Raw genomic sequence first — 24,286 nt, forward strand, 5'->3', positions numbered from 1 at the left:
TTTTTGTTTTTGCTTCTGTCAGTTGTGGGGCTTGAACTCTGGACCTGGGCGCTGTCCCTGAGTTCTTCTGTTTTGGGGGGTTTTTTTTGGTTTTTTTTTTTTTTGTCAGTCGTGGTGCTTGAACTGTGGGCCTGGGCGCTATCCCTGAGATCTTCAGCTCACTTGAATCACAGCACCAGTTCCAGTTTTCTGGTGGTTAACTGGTGATAAAAGTCTCATAGACTTTTGTGCCCGGCAGCTTTGAACCTGGATCCTTAGATGTCAGCCTCCTGATTAGCTAGGATTAAATGAGTGAACCACCATGCCCTGCTTAGAAAACTTTTTTAAGTGAACAATAGTCCAGGGACTGGTGGCTCTTGTCTGTAATCTTAGCTACTGAAGGGGCTGAGATCTGAGAATCACGGTTCAAAGGTAGCCTGGGTAGGAAAGTCTGTGAGAGTCTCATCTCGAATTAACCCACTAGTTTTGAGCAAAAAGCTCAAGGACCACTCCAGGCCTGCAGTTCAAGCTCCAACACTGACAATAAATAAGTAAATAAATAAATGTAATCTCTTCAATAGATTCCCTCTAATCAAGTTATCAAAAAGATCTGAAAGTTTGTATCTTTCAGTGAGTTTGCCCTGGTCACTTAACTTGTCAATTATGCTACCTTAAAATGTTAACATTTCCTCTTATCATCTTAATACAAATAAACTATTGTGATATCACCATGCAGGTGTGATTCCTGACACCTTTGTTATTCCCAACTCTCCATTAGTGTTCTTAACATCCACCTGCTCCATGGTGCTCACTAGAGGAATGATTTTCTTGCCATTCCTTGGAAAGAAATAGAGATAATCAGGTGTTTCAGAACATTCTACCTCTCAGAGCTGTACTTAGAGATATCCAGATGGTAGAATTTTGTCCAAAGAACAGAACATTTGGAATAACAATCACAACAAAGAAATCCAGAGCAAAGGAAAGGGAGGAGCATAATTTACCAGCGGTGAGAACCCCAGATATGCTATTTGACCATTGTTAATCGCAATGCTGAAGGAAAGCATGATGAATGAGGCATTGCTAGAATAACCGGATTCCTTGCCACGGCCCACCTTGAACTCTTTGGAAGACTATTAGAAGATGATGGTGTTGAAGGAAGATGACACCAGCCCTGGGAGGCTTTTGCTTATTGCTATAGCTGAGGAAAGTACTAGGGGTTTATGCCAGATTCTGGTATCACCCAGTGACATTCCATTCCTGTTACCCAGTACTCATGGTCTTCCTTTGTGTGTGTTCTAGGTTTTCTTTCTCAATTGGTCTCTGACAAGCCTCTGACTGAGTGCATCCGGGCTGGCCATTATGCAGCAAGCGTTATAATTAGACAAACCGGTTGCACCTTTCCTGAGAAGCCAGACTTCCACTGATGGCAAAGCACCAACCCCGGGCTGCAGAGAACACTGTCCTGGTTGCCTCCTGAGATTTCCCACATTAATAAAGAAAAAAACGTTATCTGCCATATCTTTTCCTACTATAATATTGTCATTCTTAATTTAGAGGGTACGGTAATGCTCATAGAATCTTTGTGCTTTCTGAAACCTGAAAAATATGTTTATTTCCAATGTCTGCTAGTGCCTCTTCAATGTCAATTAAACAGGAAGATAACATTTCAACAGGAATTTTTATTTCATTTTCAATTACTTTGTAAATTCAAGTGTATTTAGTGAATCGATGAGTTTTTTTACACTTCTGCCTTGAATGCAGATGCAATTTAATATGATAGACTTTTTAAAAAAATTAATCCTAACAAACCAATCTTTAGCTTTTTATATAAATATATTTAATTTAGGAGTGTGTATATATACATATGCACACATAAGTAAATATCACATATACATGATAAGCAGTGAAATAATGTACAAAAATATTTATCATGCCAAATTACTCCAACTAATTTCTTCAGTGTGCACTCAAACATGTAATAAATATTGGTAACTGAATAATTTGCCAAATTTTGTTATATTACAATATTCAAATTATGACCTTATGCTTACTTATGGTACTCTGTAATTTGATATAAATAAAAATTTCTCCTATGGGAATTATTTTCTGCCTTTGTCCTGTAATTAATAAAAACAAAAGAAAGAAGGTTATACAGTAATAACCCCTCCCTCAAGGTGAACCCAGGAGTTCAGGGCTGGCCAGCCTAGTCAACATAGCACGACTCTATCTCAAAGGAAAAAGTAAACAAAACCCAGGAGCTTTGTAGCATTCTAGCTTATCCCTGTCCCATTACCCATTTCCCAAGGAATGCAAGAAATAAGAAAGGGTGGACTCGCCTTGGAGAAAAGCAACCAACAAAGAATTGTTCCTGAGGAAGTGCAGACATTATAGTTACTGAACAAATGCTTAACTCACTTGTTTTAAATTTGTTCAAACAGCTTTTTGAACATGGTTTCCCAGGCACTAAAGTCCTTAGAGACTCTATATCCAGTTAGCCACTAGAAAACCAGAAGTGGTGATGTAGCTCAAGGGGTAGGATGGTAGCCTTGAGCTGAAGACCTTAGGGACAGCACCAAGACCCAGAGTTCAAGCCCCATGACCCACAAAAAAAAAAAAAAATGCTTGAGGAGTCAGGCGCAGTGGCTCACACCTGTAATCCTAGCTACACAGGAGGCTGAGATCTGAGGATAGTGGTTCAAAGCCAGCCTGGGCACAAAAAGTCTGTGAGAAGCCAGGCACAGTGGCTCAAGCCTGTGATCCTAGCTACTCAGGAGACGGAGATCTGAGGAACAAGGTTCAAAGTCAGTGGGGGAAACTAAAGACCTTGAGACTCTTATCTCCAATTAATCTATAAGAGGGGAAGTGGTGTGAGGCTCCAGGAGTACAATGATAGCCTTGAGCTGAAGAGCTCAGGGACAATGCCCAGGCCTAGGGGTAGGGTAGTAGCCTTGAGCTGAAAAGCATAGGGGCAGCACCCAGACTCAGAGTTCAAGCCCCATGATCCACCAAAACAAACAACAAAAAAAAAAAACGGCCAAGAGTTTGACCTAGTAGTAGAGTGCTTGCCTAGCATGCACAAAGACCCGGATTTGATTCCTCAGGACCACATACATAGAAAAAGCCGGAAGTGGTGCTGAGGCTCAAGTGGTAGAGCTCTAGCCTTGAGAAAGTCCAAGGACAGTGCTCAGGCCCTGAGCTCAAACCCAGGACTGGCAAAAAAAAAAAAAAAAAAAAAAGCTGAAAGTAGCGCTGTGGCTCTGGTGGTAGAGTACTAGCTTTGAGCAAAAGAAGCTCAGGAATAATTCCCAGGCCCTGAGTTCAAGCCCCAGGACATGCCCTAAAAATCAAAAGTAGAGATGTGGCTCAAGTGGTAGAGCACCAAATTTTTTTTTTTTTTTTTTTTTTGCCCGTCCTGGGCTTGAGCTCAGGGCCTGAGCACTGTCCTTGGACTTTCTCAAGGCTAGAGCTCTACCACTTGAGCCTCAGCACCACTTCCGGCTTTTTTCTATGTATGTGGTACTGAGGAATCGAACCCGGGTCTTCATGCATGCTAGGCAAGCACTTTAACCACTAGGCCAAACTCCCGGCCCCAAATTTTTTTCATATATAGGAATTTACATGCAGATTCTAAAATGCACAGGACTTAGAGTAGCCAAACATCACTAAAGAATAGTTAAGTCAAAGAATTTGGGGGGGGAAGGGGAATCAGTTGTGAGTCTTAAACTCTGGGTGTGGGCACTGTCCCTGAGCTCTTTAGCTCAAGGCTACTACTTAACCACTTGAGCCACAGTGCCACTTCCAGTTTTCTGGTGGTTAATTGGAGATAAGAGTCTCACAGATTTTGTTTTTTGTGCCCTTGCTGGTTTTAACCCCCATCTTGAGATCTCAGCCTCTTGAGTAGGTATAATTTTAATTTTTTTCCCCTTCTCTGTATTGATACTTCATCTTGGGCTCAGAGGCTAGCTGCTATCCCTTAATGTTTTTTTTAATCAATGCTAGTACTCTATCACTTGAATAGTTTGGCCCAGTACACACACACACACACACACACACACACACACACACACCCCTCTAGAAGGCACTTTCACAGATGACAAAGGCACCTCCTATTCAGAAACATGTCTGTAGTGGACAATAGCAAAGCAGCAGCGGCCTTGGTGGTTGGTAACTGACAGCCTTACAGGGTCTAAGGCAGGTGACTTCTATAAGAGGTCAGGCTTCCATAATTGGTTTCTGACCTTGATGCTCTCTGAAGTCCATCCATTTCTAAAATTCTGCTCTCTCATCATGTCCTTCCATTCAGCACCCACTGAGCATGCTGTCCTAGGCCCTTTCCAGGCCAGGCCTACAAAGAAAATGGTCCATTGACCTATTCAGAGCTCCAGCATCTCACTGTAAGTGAATGAAAAGACAGACTGGGAATGAGCCTTCCACACTTGTCCCAGAGTTTGTGAATATCATGTGAAAAAGGCCATGCCCTCTGCATCTCTCACCTGGTTCACCATTTTCGTAAACTATTAACTGAGCAATATATGTACCTGCAATCACCAGGCATTCTTCACCATGTTCTTACTCCTTGCCCTGGGGAAATTGGGTTTGTTTCAAGGAGGGGCCTCGGGCCATAGTGTGTGGCAAAAATCCACTCAGGGAAAACTGGACATAAGGTCAAATGCTGCATGTTATGAAGAACAAACATGGAGTACAGGACTCAATTAACTGTCAAATTAATTCTCTTACTAAGATCTAAATGTCATCTGGTTTCCTCCCTCCACCTGGTGAATTGTATACTTTTATCCCTTTGATTTGTTTAAGTCAGTGTCACACAAAACCTAATTATATTCCTAGCAATCCAAAAATGTTGGCTCGTGGAAGACCAACAGCCAAGTCCATCTGGTCAGTTTTCATCCAAAGATACTGATAGCATGTCAGCTCAAGAGCTCTCACCACCAACAAGGCCAAATGCCAATGCAGAAAAACACTCCAAGCCGACCAGCATTATAGCTCACCCCCAAACATGGCTTTGAAATGCAGGTTTAGACAGCATGTGAACTGCTAGTGAATAATTGCTTCGACAGGATCAGCTCAGTAAGGGCCAAAAGAGTAAACATGACCGTCCATGTGAATAAAGCACAAGGGTTGTGTGTCGATGAGACACATTAAGGGTTTACTGTCGGCAGCACAGTCAGGAGGAGACTCTTTCCTTGCTCAAGTGTGAAAGCCCATCTATAAACAGCTTTAACAGCTCTGTGGTGCCAGACAATTGCACCATTGAAAGACAAGCCTGCAAGTGCACCCAACTTCCCGGGATTACTCTGTGCATCTCAGAAGTAGGGTGCTTTGTCCTGCTTCTCCTTTATGAGAGTAAATGTCTTTTTCTTCTAGGAGCCCCTGTACCTACTGTCAGTGCCTTGCTGCTATTGTTTAGCTGCTATCAGCATTGAGAAAACCATGGCAGAGAGAAACAGCCATCTGGGAGCCCTTCCCAGGGCACTGGAGGTCCAGGGCCAATCCTCCAAATTGTTCTGGGTCACAGAACCATTACTCTGCACAAATGCTGGATGGCCTGTGGTATGTTTGGGTTTTATTTGTTTGTTTCCAGTCAGGGACTTGAACTCGGGGTCTGAGCACTGCCCCTGACAGTCTTTCAAAGGCTAGCATTCTATCACTTGAGTCACAGCATCACTTCCAGTTTTCTGTGCTTATGTGGTATTGAGAAATCAAACCCAGGGCTTCATGCATGCTAGGCAAGCACTCTACCACTAAGCCACATTCCCAGCCCTGGGGTTTTTTCCCCCGCCCCCTGGGAAATAATGCATCTAGAAAGCCAGGGTAAGTCTCATGTTCCATGAGACTCTTATTTCCAATTAACCTCTAGAAACCGGGAAGTAGGGCTGTGGCTCAAGGGGTAGGGCAGTAGCTTTAAGCTGAAGAGCTCAAGGACAGTGCCCAGGCCCAGAGTTCAAGCCCCAGGACCAACTCCCCGCAAAAAAGTTCAGAAGTGTGAAAGTAATCAACTTATATTCATGAAGTCTATAGCAAGTGTTTATATATATACATATATACGAATATATACACATGTATCCATATATATGTATACATATGTATGTATATACACATATGTAACATATGTGTATATATACGTGTGTATACATATACATACACATGCATACATATACATGCATGTATATGTATGTATGTATACAAAGCCAATACATATATTGGCTTTCTATTGCCCAGTCTGGCTTTGAACCTTGATCCTCAGATTTCAGCCTCCTGAGTAGCTACGATTACAGGCGTGAGCCACCCACACCTGGCTACACTTGTGAACTTTTAAGTCACCTGATTTCTAAACACTGTCTCATTTTATTCGCAGCATATGAGTCAAATAAAAATGTCTGTGGACCACTGGATAACCATCGCTTTATTCATAGATGCGGGAAGCTGATTCCTGAGATCTTAGCTATCTGGAGGCTGGGATCTGAGGAGAATGGTTCAAAGACACCTGGCAGAAAAATTCATAAGGCCAATTAACCAGCAAAAGACAACACCAAAAATGGAAATAGAGATACAGAGATGTGGTTCTGTGGTAGAGCACTGCCTTGGCCAAAAAAAAATAAAGAGTAAGAACTCAAAGTCCTGAGTTCAAGCCCCTGTTCTGACACAGAAAACAATTGCTTTACTCATGTCCTCATTAAACAGAATAGGCAGAGGCTGTGCTTATACCAAATACTAGCTTTCAAAGGCTGAAGTCTTCTCCAGTGCCCTGTGGTTAGAAACCTCTAACCATTTATGAACCACCCCCCGACTCCCATGTGAAGTGCTCACATGGGGATGGGCTTTATGGAGAAAGCAGCTCTTCCCCACCCCACCCCCCAATGCTGGGGCTTAAACTCAAGGCCTGGGCACTGTCCTGGAGCTTTCTCAAGGCTAGTGCTCTATCATTTGAGCCACAGCACCACTTTCAGCTTTTTCTGTGGATGTGGGAATGAAGAATCAAACCCAGGGCTTCGTGCATACTAGGCAAATACTCTACACCAGGCCACATTTCTTGCCCAGGAAACACATCTTCTAGGGACTTCTGGAGTACAGAAGTCAGTGATAGATTCTTTTCCATCTTTTCCTTCCTGGCATTCGCTTTTCTGTGCTCTGGTTCCCATCAATAAAAATGGGGATAATGATAATCTCTACTTTTTTTTTTTTTTTTTTTTTTTGTGGGTCGTGGAGCTTGGACTCTGGGCCTGGGCGCTGTCCCGAGCTCTTCAGCTCAAGGCTATCACCCTACCCCTTGAGCCACAGCGCCACTTCCTGTTTTCTAGTGGTTAGAGATAAGAGTCTCACGGTCTTTAGTGCCAAGCGTCAAACCTCAGATCTCAACCTCCTGAGTAGCTAGAATTGCAGGTGAGATCCACCGTGACTGGCTAATCCCTACTTTTTTGGTTGATGAAAGTATTTTGCAAATTATACTTAACAAATTTCACCTAAACATCTTATTGTTGTGGCTATCGGCACTTTATTTTTCAGTGCTGAGGATTTTTTGAATCCTGGAACCTAAGGCAGCTTGGCAAGTGCCATATGACTAAACTACATCCCAACCCATCATTATTATTATTTTTATTAAGAATTAGATCATTATCTGTAATAGCAACACAGTGGATGGACAATGGGAATGCTCATAGTTGACAGAAGACATTCCTTGGAAACATCTTCAGCCCTCTGCCCTCATTCATGAGCCCCTGGAGACCTAGTACCAGCAGCGCATCTCCCATGCCCCTCCTAGCCTACCACAGATGCCATTTGCAGTGAGATCAGAAGGCTCCATTTCTCTCAAAGGACACAGGCCTGGTCATGGCATGCCTCTCTTTCTCTTACAGAATGAACTTTTAATTCCTTCACCTTTTATTCAAGGTCCCTTCCCAGAGGTTTTCTGCCTACATTTCTCTGGAGATGCCTTCCAGGGAATCTTAGCCTTCACTGAACTGCCATACCCTGAATATACCAAGAATGTGTGTGCCCATCCTGGGCTTTACTTCTTCCAGGTGTGGCTCTTGCATGATTCCACTGCCTAAATCCTATTCATCCTTCCAAAGTTTGTGGCCAGAAGCAGGTGGCTCATTCCTGTAATCCTAGCTACTGAGGAGGCTGAGATCTGAGGATTGTGGTTCAAAGCCAGCCTAGGCACTGAAAAACAAGAGACTCTTATCTTCATGTAACCACTAGAAAACGAGAAGTGGTGCTGTGATTCAGGAATTAGGCGGTAGCCTTGAGCTAAAAAGCTCAGGAACAGTGTCCAGGCCCAGAGTTCAAGCCCCATACCCCCCCCCTCCAAAAAAAAGGCTGAAATCTGAAGACAGTAGTTCAAAGTCAGCTTGGGTAGAAAAAGTCAGGGAGACTCTTATCTCCAATTAACTACAGTGTCCAGACTCTGAGTTTAAGCCCCAGGACTAACACACACATGTATACTCCTATACTCCTGTGAAAGTCTGGACTGATAACTCAGTGGTAGATGCTTGCCTAGCTTGTACAGAGCCCTGGTGAAAGTCAAGGTGAAAAGAGCTGCCTTTGAAATTCTTTAGCATTTTCTTATTCTATTATTGCTTATTATTGCTTAGCTGATATGCTACAGGAGAAGGGGGTCTAGGTCATTTTTGGGACTCTCTATCACACACACACACACACACACGCATGCACATCACCACCACCACTGCTGCCACCACAGCCACAGCTACCACCACCATCACCACTACCACCACCAAAGTAGCACCAAGCTGAGAACACTGAGAATGCTCAATAAAGCCACATTTTAGGCTTGAATGAATGGCCTAAAGGACTATTCCTTTCAACAATTATGGCCCAATAAATTATACTGGCCTTGCCTCCTGGAGGGAGAGGCCACACCAAGGCCCCACAGATGGGAAAATGCTCTGTCTGCCAAAACCCAGACGCAGGGCAGCCTTGGCCCTGGTTGGCTGTCTACCTGAATCTGGGTTTAACAGCTTGGCCTGCAGTTTTACAGCATGAATCACCAGGCTCAGCACAGCAGCATGAGTTCTTTGTCCACATGCTGGTGCCAGCTGTGGAGGGAGCTGGCCCCTAGGTGACTCACCCACTGAAGGAGACCTGCGGGTGGGAAGGGGAGGTCTACACCCCAGGCAGTGAGGCCAGGGGACTCGCCTGCCAAAAGAATGTTTGCTCCCTGGATCCTGAAGAAGAAGAAGAAAAAAAGGAGTTGGGCACTGTGCCATGAGTCTGAAATCCTAGGTACTTGGGGTGCTCTGCTGAGGCAGGAATATTGCTTGGGGCCAGTGAAACCTATTTGCTCTTTTTGTGGTGGTGGTTGTTCTGGTCCCAGGGCTTGAACTCAGAGTCTAAGTGCTGTCCCTCAGCTTTGTTTGCTCATTAGTGCTCTCCCACTTGAGCCACAGCTCCATTTCCAGCATTTTCAATAGTTTATTGGAGATCAGAGTTTCACTGACTTTCCTGCCAGGCTGGCTGTGATCCTCAGATCTTGGCTTCTTGAGGTAGCTAGGGTTTCAGGCATGAGCCACTGGAACCAGTGAAACCTCTCAAGGGGAGGAGAGGGAAGGGAAAGGAGTGGAAAGGAGGGAAGAGGGGGTAGGGGAGGGAGGGAGATGAGGGTGCTGAGGGAGATGTGTGCTGGAATGGAGGCTGAGGTTAGAGGTGGGGACAGAACAGGGTCTTCAAGGTCATGACTGACAGCAAGGACCTAAAGTCAGTCAGAATTTATTTTAGCTCTAAGCGCTGTGTGGTCCCAAGAAGAATGCAGGAATCCATCACATTTAAGACTTTGGAGTTGGGGTTACATATCTTAACAGACAAAGAAATGCAGTATCCAAACAAGTGATGCAAGAGCGGAGACTTCTCTGAGGAGAGGCTAAGGGTCTGCGCTCTGAGAGCGGTTATTCCCTTTTTGGGTTATGTAGTCATTGGTACAGGAGTATAAATACAGAGACCATGACTGTGGCATGTTCTTTGTGGTTTAACAAAAGCTTCTTTAAATAAAAAAAAAAAAAAAAAAAAAAAAAAAACCAAACCAGTCCCCCCTGCGGTGTAGCATTTGATTTCTATGTTGTAAATATACTCCTAAAATGCTGATATCTCACTGCCTACAACATGGGCTCCCATGGACAGCTGGGAAGAGATTGTCCGGCCAGCTATTTACTATGAGCCTGAATGAGCTGGCTCTATGTACACTGGGGTTTTTTGGTAGCTCGCATTTTGTTTTGGTTTTGTTTGATTTTTGAGATGGGGACTTGCTACGTTGCTCAGCTTGGTCTGGAATCATGCACTCAAATCAACTTCCCAGTGGCTGGAACAATGAACAGGCTGCCTCTGGTTCCACACTGCTTGTCAATGACCACCAGCAAGAAACCAGCCAGGAGAGCCCTTCTCAGGTAGCACCCCATTCCAAGCTAGTCAGTGAGGAACCCTTAGCATTCAGAAGGCTGAGTCACAAGGATCAGGAGTTTGAGGTCAGCCTGGGCCACACAGTAATTCTCTCTCTCTCTCTGTCTCTCTCTCTGTCTCTCTCTCTCTGTCTCTCTGTCTCTCTCTCTGTCTCTCTCTCTGTCTCTCTCTCTGTCTCTCTCTCTCTCTTTCCCCTTCCTTCCTCCTTCCCTCCTGCCCCCCTTTCTCTCTCTCTCTCTCTCTCTCTCTCTCTCTCTCTCTCTCTCTCTCTCTCTCTCTCTCTCTCTCTCCCTCCCTTCCTTCTTCCTTCCCTCCTGCCCCCCTTCCCCCCCTCTCTCCCTTCCCTCCTCCTTCCCTCCTGCCCCCTTCCCCCCTCTCTCTTTCTCTCTCTCTCTCTCTCTCTCTCTCTCTCTCTCTCTCTCTCTCTCTCTCTCTCTCTCTCTCTCTCTCTCTCTCTCTCTCACACACACACACACACCAACAATAAGATAATATAATAATTTCCTTAATGGATAGTCATGAGCGATATAAAGGGAACCTAAATGGAGGAGGAGATTACAAGGTCCCTAGGAGAAAATACTGTAATTAACACTGCCTCACCTCAGCCCTGCAGACTGAACCCCAACCCTGTAGACAGGCATTTTTCCCAGGCAATCCAAGTACTCAAACCCCAAGGGCTAAGGCTGTCCTCATGGTAGAAACAACCCACTTACCATTTATCAAAAGTACATTTGTAACAGGCTAAAGTGTTTCTACTGTCACAAATTAACTGGAAGCAGGAGACAAGCCTGACATCTCAGCCTCCATTTTGTGTTTGTCATTGTTCTAGGCCATTTTCTCCACAGGCACTTTGCAATCACCTTGGGTTCCAGGAAATACAAGACAGATCAATAACATTTTTACAAGAACTAAAATGACTCCTAAGAAACAGCAGAGCCTTGCAGGCCAAATCACCCCACATGAGAGGATAATTACCAGTGATGATGAGGCCACACCAGGCAGCTGGAGAAGTCATCTTACCGGAGCCAGACTGCTCCCCTCAAGTCATGACAACAATAGCAACCTCTGCAGAACCTGGAACAACCACAAGTGAGACCATGATTAGCCAGGCCACACCTGTAACAGGGACTCCCAGACTATGCTTCGACTTGTCCCCTGCCCCATTTTGTTTTTCTATTTAAACCTGGAGATGAAGGGAGTCCTCATCTCCCCATGGCACTGTGCCACATAACCTTCCGCCGCCCTATTCTTTCCCAGGAACCCAGTAAACTTTTTTTTTTGGACAGTCCTGGACTTGAACTCAGCGCCTGAGCACTGTCCTTGGGCATTCTCAAGGCTAGAGCTCTACCATTTGAGATACAGCACCACTTCCAGGCTTTTCTATATATGTGGTAGTGAGGAATTGAACCTGGGTCTTCATGAATGCTAGGCAAGCACTCTACTACTGGGCCATAAATGTCTTTTTTTTTTTTTAATCACTTCCACTGTGCTTGCATCTTTTGGGGGGGGGGGCTGGAATCATGGGACTTGAACTCGGCCTGGGCACTATCTCTGAGCTCTTCAGCTCAAGGCTACTGCCTTACCCCTGGGCCTGGGCACTGTCCTAGCCTGGAGCCAAGCCCCACTTTCCATTTTTCTAGAGGTTAATTCAAGATAAGAGTCTCAGGTCCTTTTGTGCCTGGGCTGGCTTTGAACCCTGATCCTGAGATCTCAGCCTCCTGAGTAGCTGTGCTTGCATCTTGACTAAGGTCTCTTTTCAGACTTGAGGAATGAGTTTGAGTATTTGTACCTATTTTCTGTTAACAATGGAAATGTGTATGTGCTGTCGATTAAACTCAGAACCTCACTCCAGCCACCTCCTGATCTGTGCCCCTAGCCTTGAAGGTTTAGTTCTATTGTAGTAGTCTGGACATATGCTTAGGACTAGTGGTATACTTCATTGATAGAGCACAACATGGAGGGGAGGAAAAGTTTAGAATTAAGCATGGAAATGTTTAAAAGAAGAAAACTCAGGCCAGGTGTAGTGAATTTCTTTACTTCTCAACCTAAGAGGCTGAGACAGGTGGATCTTGTTAAAGTCCAGCTTAGACTATATAATACAATCTTATTGTCTCTAAACACACACACACACACACACACACACACACACACACACACACACACGTACGTACACACGTGCCAATGAGTATATTTATGTATACATACATGCATACAGCCAATCAACCAAAAGAAAACCCCTCAGAGTACCAATATTTGTGTTAAGGTATGTGTAATATCTGCACCATTGTCTCTTTAGGGACTTAGGATGCAGCAAATAATCCAGTCTATTCAAAAAAGTTTAGTCTCAGTTTAGTCTCTTTCACTTTAAAAGGTTGAGCTGTTTCCATCTCTATCTTTGGTTCTGTTCTAATTCTGATCCTTTAAGAAGGCCTGACTCTACTTAGCCTCCAAAATAGATGAGATCAAGCACACTTAGGGTGGTGACCCCAGACCATCTCTGCCTTTTTCTCTGTGTTTCCCTGTTAGTCTGAAAGCCATTGGGTGAGCACTGGGGATTTGCAGTGCCTTTCACCACCCAAGGTCCCCATGTTAAGTATTTAGCTACTGGGAAAAGGTGGAACCTTCCTGGGCTCAGCTAGCCTAGTGGGAGGGGTTTACAGCTTGGGGAAGGTGTGCCCTTGAGGGGGATACTGGGATTCCCACCCCTTCCTGCCTCTCTCTCTTTGCTTCCTGTCTGGCCCTGAGAACAGACCTCTTCTACCAGCATGCCTTCCATGATGTACTGAACTACTGAAGGCCCAAGTGACCCTGAACTGAAACTGTAAGCCAAATATGTTTTTGCTCCTTTAAGTTGTTTATTGTTTACTGTATTTGTCACAGCAACACAAAAGCTGAGGCAGAGCAAAGTAGACACAAATGATTCCCATTACTGACTTGCTAGAATTTATTTGTAACCCCCTCATCCGTGCTTCTGCCCTGGTTTTGTAGACCTTTACCAACAAGCAACTGTGGTGAAAAGACAAAAATTTACTGAAGGACCTGAAAGAGAAGTGGGTTTTCTTGCTTCAGCTCAGTTCCAGGAGAATGTCCTTCCACGCCCGATGCCATGTCTTTGCACCTGGTGATGTTAGTGTTTGAATGGCCCACAAGGGTTGCCAGCTGTTGTGTCATGCTTCACATGAAACTATGGCAGTCTGACAGCATAGGCACACTATAAGGAAAGAGAGCAGACCCAAGCTGAAAGCACTGCTGGTTGTGAATTCCCTTATGGACTCAGTTTATATGTTTCAAAAATAGACCTACAATAGGGTAATAAGTTGATCAGGTGACCAAGTGCTGTCATCATAGGTTCTCTGGAACCTGACGAAGTCTCCTCAGAGTCCTGAGTCAGCCTTCACTGATTCAGGGATCATAGTGATGTCATCAAACAAAACTATTTCAAATAATGAGAACACACTATATGTCCAAAGGAAAGAAAGGGGCTGGCTGGGCACCAATGGCTCACGCCTGTAATCCTAGCTACTCAGGAGGCTGAGATCTGAGGATCTCGGTCCAAAGCCAGCTCAGGCAGAAAGGTCTTCATGTGACTTTTTTTTTTCTTTTTTTGGTCAGATGTGGGACTTGAACTCTGGGCCGGGCATTGTTCCTGAGCTCTTCAGCTCAAGGCTATTGCCCTAACCCTTGAGCTACAGGCAAACTTCTGGTTTTCTGGCAGTTAACTGGAGATAAGATTCCCATGTACTGGCTGGTTTTGAACTAAAATCTTGAAATCTCAGCCTCCTGAGTAGCTAGTATTACAGGCTTGAGACACTATGCCAGCTCTCCTGTGACTCTTATCTCCAATTAACCACTTAAAAACTGGAAGTGGCACTGTGGCTCAAAAAAGTAGAGCACAGGGGCCGGGAGTTTGGCCTAGTGGTAGAGTGCTTCCCTAGCATGCACGAAGACCCCGGTTTGACTCCTCGGTACCACATACATAGCAAAAAAAAAAAAAAAAAGAAGCCGGAAGTAGTGCTGAGGCTCAAGTGGTAGAATGCTAGCCTTGAGAAAGTCCAAGGACAGGGCTCAGCCCCTGAGCCCAAGCCCAGGACTGGCAAAAAAAAAAAAAAAAAAAAAAGTAGAGCACAAAGCCTAGTGGTAGAGTGCTTGTGTAGTATGCACAAAGCCCTGGGTTTGATACACAGAAAAAACTGGAAGTGTTACTGTGGCTCAAGGATAGAGCGCTAGTCTTGAGAAAGCCCAAGGACAGTGTCCAGGCCCCGAGTTCAAGCCCCAGGACAGGCCAAAAAAAAAAAGTAGAATGAAAACTTTAAAACCCTGAAAAAAGAAAATTAAGGCAGAACTGAGGAAATGGAAAACCCTCCCATGCTCCTGGATTGGAAGAATCAACATCATGAAAATGACAATCTTGCCAAGGGCTATGTACAAATTCAACGCAATACCCATCAATACCCCAATGTCATTCTTTAAAGAAGTAGAAGAGGCAATCCAAAATTTCATATGGAATAATAAAAGACCTCGTATAGCAAAACCACTTCTTAGCAGAGAGAACAGCTCTGTAATAGATTACAGAGCTATAATAATCAAAACAGCCTGGTACTGGCACAAGAACAGGCCTGAAGACCAATGGAATAGAACTGAGGACCTAGATATTAAACCACAGATCTATGGCCACCTAATCTTTGACAAGGGAGCCAAAAAAATATAATGGAAGAAAGACAGCTTATTCAACAAGTGGTGCTGGCAGAACTGGTTAAGCACCTGCAGAAAACTAAAGCTGGATCTTTCTTTGTCAACCTGCACTAGAATTAACTCCAAATGGATGAAAGAACTCGAGGTAAAAGCTGACACACTGAAAACTTTACAAGAAGGAATAGGAGACACACTAGGCCTCCTTGGCACAGGTCGAAACTTTCTCAATAAGGACCAAGAAACAGAACAAATCAGAGAAAGTCTGGATAAGTGGGACTGCATTAAACTGCAGAGCTTCTGTATGGCAAAGGACATAGCTAGTAAATTAATTAGGAAGCCTACAGAATGGGAGAAGATCTTCACCAACCATACAACGGACAAAGGCCTCATATGTAAAATATATCAACAGCTTCAAAAATTGAATCACTCCAAAACTAATCTCCAAAGAAACAACCATGTCATCAAAAGATGGGCCAAAGACTTAAAGAGAGTCTTCTCTGAAGAAGAAATAAGAATGGCCTATAGACACATGAAGAAATGCTCAACATCTCTGGTCATAAAAGAAATGCAAATCAAACCAAATCTAAGATTCCACCTCATTCCAGTTAGAATGGCCAGGATCAAGAAAACTAATAACAACAGATGCTGGAGGGGATGTGGCCAGGAGGGATCACTACTACACTGCTGGTGGGAGTGCAAACTTGTTCAACCACTATGGAAAGCAGTATGGCAGTTCCTCAAAAGATTAAACATAGAGCTCCCCTATGACCCAGCAATTCCACTACTTGGCATTTACCCAACCGTCCAGAAACTAGGGCATACTAAATCCACTAGCACAATGATGTTCATTGCAGCAGTATTTACCATAGCAAAGATATGGAACCAACCTAGATGTTCCTCAGTTGATGAGTGGATCAACAAGATGTGGTATTTATACACAATGGAATTCTATGCTGCTGTCAGAAAGAATGACATAGCCCCATTTGTAAGGAAATGGAAAGACTTAGAAAAAATCATATTGAGTGAAGCAAATCAGACTCAAAGGAACATAGGCTCAATGGTTTCCCTCATTTGCCATAATCAGTAGAAACCTTGGACTCGTCTAGCAGAGATTTGCAATAGAGCAAAACCTAGATACATAAGGCCATACAGTATGATGCTAAATGAAAGGATCTCTAGGATATAGAAACAAAAGCCATATAATGAGTGATCGTTGTCCATAATGTACTATGTTATCTCTCATCTCTTTTGCTTTCCCTTGGTTATCTCATATTGTCACAGTATTTCACTTGGTTATCTGATATATCAATTATATTTGTATTTGGTTATTTGAAATTGGATAGGAAAGGTAGGAAAACAAGATGAGGGTGGGGGTGGGGGGGAGGGAAATGGGGACCAAGACATGAGAAAGGGTATCAATGTATGTGAAGTAATGCACCTTCTATCTGGTGAATGTAATGTAACCCTTCTATTAATTACAATAAAAATTATATGAAAAAAAAAAAGCAGAGCACAGGCCTTGAGCAAAAGAGGGCTGAGGGACAGCACCCAGGCCCTGAGTTTAAGCCCCAAGACAGACTAAATAAATAAATAGAAAGAAAGGGGCTGCTATGGGCTGGAATAGAGGGTCAGATGCTAGGGAGGAAGGGGTAGCAAGAAAGCCCAAAGGGTAGAACATTAGCCTTGAGCACAAAGAAGCTCAGGGACAGTGCCTAGGGACTGAGTTCAAGCTCTACAAGCAACAACAACAACAACAAAAAAAAAAGGACACAGACAGACAGGGCAGAGGGGAGAGAAAAACATAGCATCATTTCTATGACATTTCTGTTGTGATGTATAACTTGAATTTAATCATGAGAATCAGACATTGTCAAGCCAAGAAATACTCTGCAAAATAATTGGCTTGTAACCTTCAAAAATATCAAGGACATGAGGAACTACTGCAGACCGAAGGAGAGTAAAGGGACATGACGGTCGAATGCAGAGTACAGCTAAGACCTGGATGAGTCTGATCTAAAGGACACTGGGAAGACTCCTGGCAAAAGTTGACAGAGTGTGAGGATTTAACAGTAGCAACCCGTCAGTGCTATTGTTGCTCTTAATGGCCAAGTTGTGCTTATACAGGACACTGCTCTTGTTTGCAGGGAAACATACTCAAATATTCAGAGGTGATGGAGCATCCAGTTGGTAATGTACACTGAAAACATTGAGATTAAAAGTTCTTTGGATTGTACTTTTCTTCTCCTCCCTCTCTTACCTTTCTTTTTTATTTTTTTATTTTGTGGGTCTTGGGGCTTGAACTCGACCTCGGTGCTGTCCTGGAGCTCTTCAGCTCAAGGCTACCACCCTACCCTTTAGCCAAGCCCCACTTCCCGATTTCTGGAGGTTGACTGAAGATAAGAGTCTCAGGTCCTTTGTGCCCGGGCTGGCTTTGAACAGTGATCCTCAGATCTCAGCCTCCTGAGTAGCTACAATTACAGGCGTGAGCCACCACGCCCAGCTTTCCTTTTTCCTTTCTTGCTTTTTTTTTTTTTTTTTTTTTTTGCCAGTCCTGGGCTTGAGCTCAGGGCTTGAGCACTGTCCTTGGACTTTTCTCAAGGCTAGAGCTCTACCACTTGAGCCTCAGCACCGCTTCCGGCTTTTTCTAAGTATGTGGTACCAAGGAATCGAACCCAGGTCTTTGTGCATGCTAGGCAAGCACTCTACCACTAGGCCAAACTCCCGGCCCCTCTTGCTTTCTTTTCTTTTCTTTTCATTCCTTCCCTCCCTCCCTCCCTCCCTCCCTCCCTTCCTTCCTTCCTTACTTTTTTTGTGGGTCATGGGGCTTGAACTCTGCCACTTCACATTTTCTTGACTTTAACTGGAGATAAGAGTCTCAGGTCCTTTTGTGCCTGGGCTGGCCTTGAACCTCGATCCTCAGATCTCAGCCTCCTGAGTAGCTAGTGTGAGCCACTGCTCCTAGCAATCCTTTCTTCCTTTTTGAGAGGTTGAATCAGGAATCTTTTTTAGAAAGCCAGCAACTGCAGGCAGACACATGTCCCCCCCCAAATTGCAGCCCCAAATATACTTAACACTGTTAGGCAACTGGGCGATGACAGTAGTACAGCAAAGAAAGAGGAGAAAAACAATCCCAATAAACCAGATCAATTCCAATGGAGAGCTGAAGTGAGATACCATGGTGACCTGAGGAGAGAGAGGAAACACATAAGGCATGGTGCAAAATGGCAGCTGAGCTGGGCAAGGCCTAACTAGAGTTATGGTCAGGGGCAGATCCCAAAAGCTCAAGAGTCTAGCAAGTTCATGGCACAGGACTGGCAGGTCCAATTGTTGGTTTTTTTTCTTTATGTATTGGTCTTGGAGCTTGAGCTCAGGTCTTGGGCACTGTCCCCGAGCTTTTGTGCTAGCTCTCTACCACTTGAGCCACAACTCCTCTACTTTCAGCTTTTTGGTGATTAACTGAAGAGTCTCACAGAGTTTACAGCCCTGGTTGGCTTTGAACCTCAGATCTCAGCCTCCTAAGCAGCTAGATTATAGGAATGAGCCACCAGTGCCTGGCTGTATTGTCCTTCTCTGTTTGTATTTCAGTCAAATATTTGTAGTCAAGGGCTGGGTGTGGCTCAGCACTTGCCCAGTATGTACAACATCCAAGGTTTATGCCCAGGGCTGGAAAAAGAAAAAAAATCTTTATGGTTACATAATTTATTTATATTTGTAATTTTAAAGTAAAAATTATACTAAGTTTACAAGTCAGGCATTCCTGGTTCCTTTCTAGAATCAGCTATCTAGAGAGCTGAGGTGAAGATCTCATTTTGAAGCCATCCCAGGCAAACCTGAGAGACTCTTATTTCCTTAACCAGGGGAAAGCCAGAAATGGAGGTGTGGCTCAAGTGATAGAATGGCCACTTGAGCAGAAAAAGCTAAGCATGAGTAAAAGAACCTGGGTTTAAGCCCCAATATTGGCACACACACACACACACACACACACACACACACACACACACACACACACAAATTCATAAACAGTACTGGAACACTTAAGATAAATTTTATTTCTTCTATGTTTAATTTATTTTTTAAATGGCTGGGAAGGCCGGGAGGGTAGCCTTGTGGTAGAGTGTGTGCCTAGTATGCACGAGGCCCTGGGTTCAATTCCCCATTACTACATAAACAGAAAAAGCCTGAAGTGATACCATGGCTTATGGAAGAGCACTAGCCTTGAGAAAGCCCAAGGACAATGCCCAGTCCCCTGAGTTCAAGCCCCAAGACTGAAAAAAAAAAAAAAAAAAAAAAAAGACCAGGAATGTGGCTTAGTGGCAGAGTGTTTACCTAGCATGCATGAATCCCTGAGTTCGATTCCTCATTACCACATAAACAGAAAAAGCAGAAATGGCACTGTGGCTAAAGTGGTAGAATGCTAGCCTTGAGCAAAAGAAGCTAAAAGATGCTAAACTCAGCCCAGGCCCTGAGTTTAAGCTTCAGGACTGAAAAAGAAAATTTACAGAGGTATGTGAGAGCATCTGTCAAACAATTTAAATAGGAAATAGAAAGTCATGTGCTGGCTCCTTATGCGTGTAGTCCTAGCTACTCAGGAAACTGAGATCTGAGGATCACTGAAGCCAGCCATATTTTCTGGAATTAACCACCAAAAAGCTGACAGCTCAAGTGGTAGAGTACTAGCTTTGAGCTGTAAAACTCAGGAATAGTATCCAGGCACTGAGTTCATGCTCTAAGACAAACACACACACACACACACACACACACACACACACACACACACACACACACAGAGTAAATAAATAAAATTAAGACAAAATTTTAAAAAGGAAATAGAATACATTTTTTATGTGGGTCATGGGGCTTGAACTCTGGGCCTAGGCACTGACTCTGAGCTCTTCAGCCAGAAGAGGCACTGTGGCTCAGGCGGTAGAGCCTAGACTTGAGCACAAAGACTAAAGTCTGAGAGACTCAAATAACAACCAGAAAAATCCATGACTGGAGTTTTGGCTCAAGTGGAAGAGTAATGGTCCAGAATGAAAGCCAAGCAAGGGCTCACTGACATGAATTCAAGCCTCAGAACTGGTGAAACAAACAAATAGAAAAACAAACAAACCCCACAGAAATGGCACATAAATTCCAGGAGCATCCCCATGGAACTCTTATATGTTCTCCGAAAGCCTGGACATAATCCTGGTCATGCAGACATTGAGGATTTGTTAAATGTTTCATTCTTTAGTAGCATACAAGCCCTACATTCACAAGTATGTCTAAAGAAACATACAAGAGTGGAAGCCATACTTACCATCTTACTTCATGGTTGTTTTGTGTGTGTGTGTGTGTGTTGGTTGGTACTAAGGCATGAACTCAGGGCCTTAGCTTTTTATCTCAAGGTTGATGCTCTACCACGTGAGCCACAAGATGAAAATGTTCTAGAGATGGATGGAGTGTTGGTAGCAGAATAATGCAAAAGAACTGATGGCATAAAATTAGCTGGTTAAAAAAGGCTGAGAAATGGAGCATATATTTTAGAAACATAATGTTTTAAAAGGAGAAAATGACAAAATAACACTGGGAGAATGGACTCTGGGCTTAGGAACAGTGACTTATCTATTTTGTGCATAATTATAGACACTGACTTGCCAGTGGTTAGAAATAGTGACTGAATAAATGACTGAATGACTTTAAAAACCTTCTTGCTAACTTCTATAGCCAAGTAAGAAGGGAACCTTGTATGATATATTAGAAAATGGTGTTGGAAGAAGAGCTAAGAAACACTTGAGTTCAAGGCAGCAGCAAATTGGTCAGCTCTGCTTGAACAAAAACAGCAACAAGGCAGCTGTACAGCGCTGGACGTTAGGTGAATCTGAGGCCCGTGGAGCCTCATGCTCTGGAGACTGGCCTCTGAGAGCCTACATTGCTCCAGGTACTTTAAAGAAAGCTTGAGTGGGTCGGGAGCTTGGCTTAGTGGTAGTGTGCTTGCTTAGCATGCACAAAGACTAGGGTTCGATTCCTCGGTACCACAGGCATAGAAAAACCAGAAGTGGTGCTGTGGCTCAAATGGGAGAGCTAGTTTTAGCCTTGAGGAAATCCCAAGGACAGTGCTCAGGCCCTGAGTTCAGTCCACAAGAGGGTCTCCACTCCCACCTCCCAAATTACCTTACACAGAATAACCATCCTACAAATCCATTTTATAGCTGAAAAAGTTATAAATGAGTCCCATTCTCTACCCACTGAAACCTGAACTTAGATGTTTAAAGAACTCTGCAGAGGTTAGAAGCATTGCTTAGATGATGAAGAGTGACAGCCTAAGCAAGTATGAGGCACTGAGTTCAAACCTGACTATTACCAAAAACAATTTAATAAGAAACATATATAGGGCCAGGAGTGTGGCCTAGTGGTAGAGTGCTTGCCTAGCATGCACATAGACCCTGGTTAATTCCTCAGTACCACATACATAGGGAAAAAAAAATGCTGGAAGTGGTGTTGTGGCTCAAGTGGTAGAGTGCTAGCGTTGAGGAAAGCCCAAGGATAGTGCTCAGGCCCTGAGTTCAAGCCCCAGTACTGGCAAAAAAAAAAAAAAAGAAACATATATAAAAAACTGGGTACTAGTGGCTCAGTTATAATCCTAGGTAATCAGGAGGCTGAGACCTGAAGAATCAACATTGAAAGTCACCCTGGGCAGAAAATTTTGTAAGACTTCATATCTATTTAACCAGCCAAAAACTAGGCTAAAATTTGTTTTAAGTGCTAGAGTGCCAGTGGAAATACTGGCGCGCGCACGCACTCGCACACATACATACACACACACACACACACACACACACGGACTCTGTAGAACTCTATCCTTAACCTGCTTGTTTAAAAAACTTTTTATTATGCAAAAATTCAAAGACATACAGAAGTAGCTAACTCAACCAGAACCTATATCCTCTTTCCTGTCTTTAGCAGGTGTCAACATGTGCTCATTCTTGTCAAATCTGAATCCCCAAACTCCCTGACATCACACACCACCACTATTTTGGATAGATGAGCTTTCTAAAGTCTTTACTTTTTCTGATATGCAAGCATGCTTTTTCCCTCTTCTTTTTTTTTTGGTACTGAGGCTCAAACTCAGGGCCTTATACATGCTAGACAAGTATTCTACCACTGAACTTTACTCCTTAAATATTGTTCTTTACAAAAATTTCAAATATAAACAAACATTTAGAACAAAAGTTGCAAAAACTTCCCATTATCCCATCTTCCTGAGATAAGAACTGTTTATAGTTTCATGTAGACTCTCTCAGATTTTCTGCTGTGTGTATATTAACATGTAAACAAATATTTTCCCAATATTAATAACTGTATTTCATCTGTTTTACAAATTACTTTTTTCTGCTTAACTGCGTATCTTGGGCCTGTTCCACATTCGTTGGACCAAATCTACATTGTTCTTTTTTTAACAGATGGATTACATTACTGGGTGTGCTGTGCCATAACCTATTCAACCAGCCCCACTGGGGGACATCTTTTCATGAGTACAGTTATATTGTATACATATTTACATATTTTGGGGGCCATGCAAATTTTTCTATGCTTTGTTCACAGGCATAGACACCTTAAGTTAGAGTAGACGCTGTAAACTGCATGTAAAAGAACTTCTTTGCCACATTCCTGAGTACAATTAATCTATGATAGCTTTGCCAGTCTAAACAAATGAAGCTGATACTTTGTTTTAAGTCATATTTGATGAATTTTCTGTGTTTGTGCCTCTGCCGATGGGGGTGAGGAAGGTCAAATCCAGAGGGAGAGGGAGCCTCTGACTACAGGGATGTGTAGGAAGTCTCCTTGACCCAGTACACTGAAGATAGACAGCATAATTCTTCAGATTGAAAAATGACTGCATCAGATTCATGGGGTTCAGACTTGCTGCCTATATTCAGTTTATCTTTTGTGCTGGTCCTTGTCTTGAACCCAGAGCCTATCCTTGAGCTTCTTTTTGCTCAAGGCTAGCATTCAACCAGAAGTGCTACTTCTGGCTTTTTGGGGGTAGGTTATTGGAGGTAAGATTCTCACAGACTTTTCTGCCTGGAATCCTCAGGTCATAGCTTTTTGATTAGCTAGGATTACAAGTGTGGGCCACCAGTGCCCAACTTTTATTTATTTTTACTAGTACTGGAGCTTAAACTTAGGGCCTTGGTGCTCTTGATTAGCTTTTTTCAACTCAAAGCTGGCACTTCACCCACAGCTCTACTTTTGACTTTGTGCTGGATAACCAGAAGTAAGAGTCTTAGGGACTTTTCTGACCAAGCTGACTTTGCACCTCTGTCATTAGATCTCAGCCTCCTTAGTAGCTAGTTCCTCAGTAATAAAAAAAAAGTTTAAGGACAGCCCTTGAGTTCAAACCCCAGGACCAACACACACACACACACACATAGACACATACACGCATGCACACAAACAAGAAAATTCCCAGTGTTCAGCAACTACATTTATCAATGTGGAAAATTTGAACAAATGCAAAGCAGGCAGACACTCTTAAACACTTAAACCATGTGCCGGACTCAAACTAAAGGAAAGTTTTCAAAAACAGTGGACATAAAACCTTTATAAACATCAAGGTCATAAATGAAAGCTTGAGGAAGTCTTCCAGATTGAAGGAAATTAAGGCAATAACACAACTAAATGCAATGTAAGATTGTGGGCTGGCTCCTGTTCTGAAAAGAAAAAGCTATAAAAACCTTCATTGGGTCAATTAGTTGAATGTGAATGTGAATTTCAGAGTAGATCACAGCAATGTAACATTGTTACATTTTCTGAACTTGATAATTGTATTGTGATTATTTAAGAGGACATCCTTAATGTTAATGGAAGGAGGACCAATTTGTAAATGTCCACAATTTGCTCCGAATTCGTTCATTACTAAGATAGTAGTATGAGCCATATATAGAATAAATGCAGCAAAAAATTGTACAGTATAAATTTGGTGAGGAGGGCCGGGAGTTTGGCCTAGTGGTTAAGGTGCTTGCCTAGCATGCATGGAGATCCGGGTTCGATTCCTCGGTACCACATACATAGCAAAAAGCCGGAAGTGGTGCTGAGGCTCAAGTGGTAGAGCTCTAGCCTTGAGAAAGTCCAAGGACAGTGCTCAGGCCCTGAGCTCAAGCCCAGGACTGGCAAAAAAAAATTTGGTGAGGAATATCTTCACAGATGT

General features: G+C 43.4%; 1 protein-coding gene and 1 long non-coding RNA gene across 2 annotated transcripts in view; one reads left to right on the forward strand and one right to left on the reverse strand.

The window, feature by feature from the left end:
- Nucleotides 1-2,011, forward strand: part of Adk (adenosine kinase) — a 328,745-nt gene extending 326,734 nt beyond the window's left edge. Inside the window, exon 11 of the mRNA XM_090346612.1 lies at nucleotides 1,279-2,011. Within this exon, the coding sequence (XP_090202738.1) occupies nucleotides 1,279-1,403 (125 nt within the window). The 3' untranslated portion in view covers nucleotides 1,404-2,011. The remainder of the gene's footprint in view (nucleotides 1-1,278) is intronic.
- The window catches only part of LOC150054304 (uncharacterized), a 66,387-nt gene that overhangs the window by 25,912 nt on the left and 16,189 nt on the right, over nucleotides 1-24,286 (reverse strand). The window contains exons 2-4 of the long non-coding RNA XR_016537851.1: nucleotides 18,169-18,279; nucleotides 13,444-13,615; nucleotides 11,380-11,478 (exon numbers count right to left, since the gene is read on the reverse strand). This is a non-coding gene — a long non-coding RNA (uncharacterized LOC150054304). The remainder of the gene's footprint in view (nucleotides 1-11,379; nucleotides 11,479-13,443; nucleotides 13,616-18,168; nucleotides 18,280-24,286) is intronic.

The sequence above is a fragment of the Megascapheus bottae genome, chromosome 15 (genome assembly GCF_031878675.1).
Source record: "Megascapheus bottae isolate mThoBot1 chromosome 15, mThoBot2.hap1, whole genome shotgun sequence".
In the NCBI taxonomy this organism is placed as follows: Eukaryota; Metazoa; Chordata; class Mammalia; order Rodentia; family Geomyidae; genus Megascapheus; species Megascapheus bottae.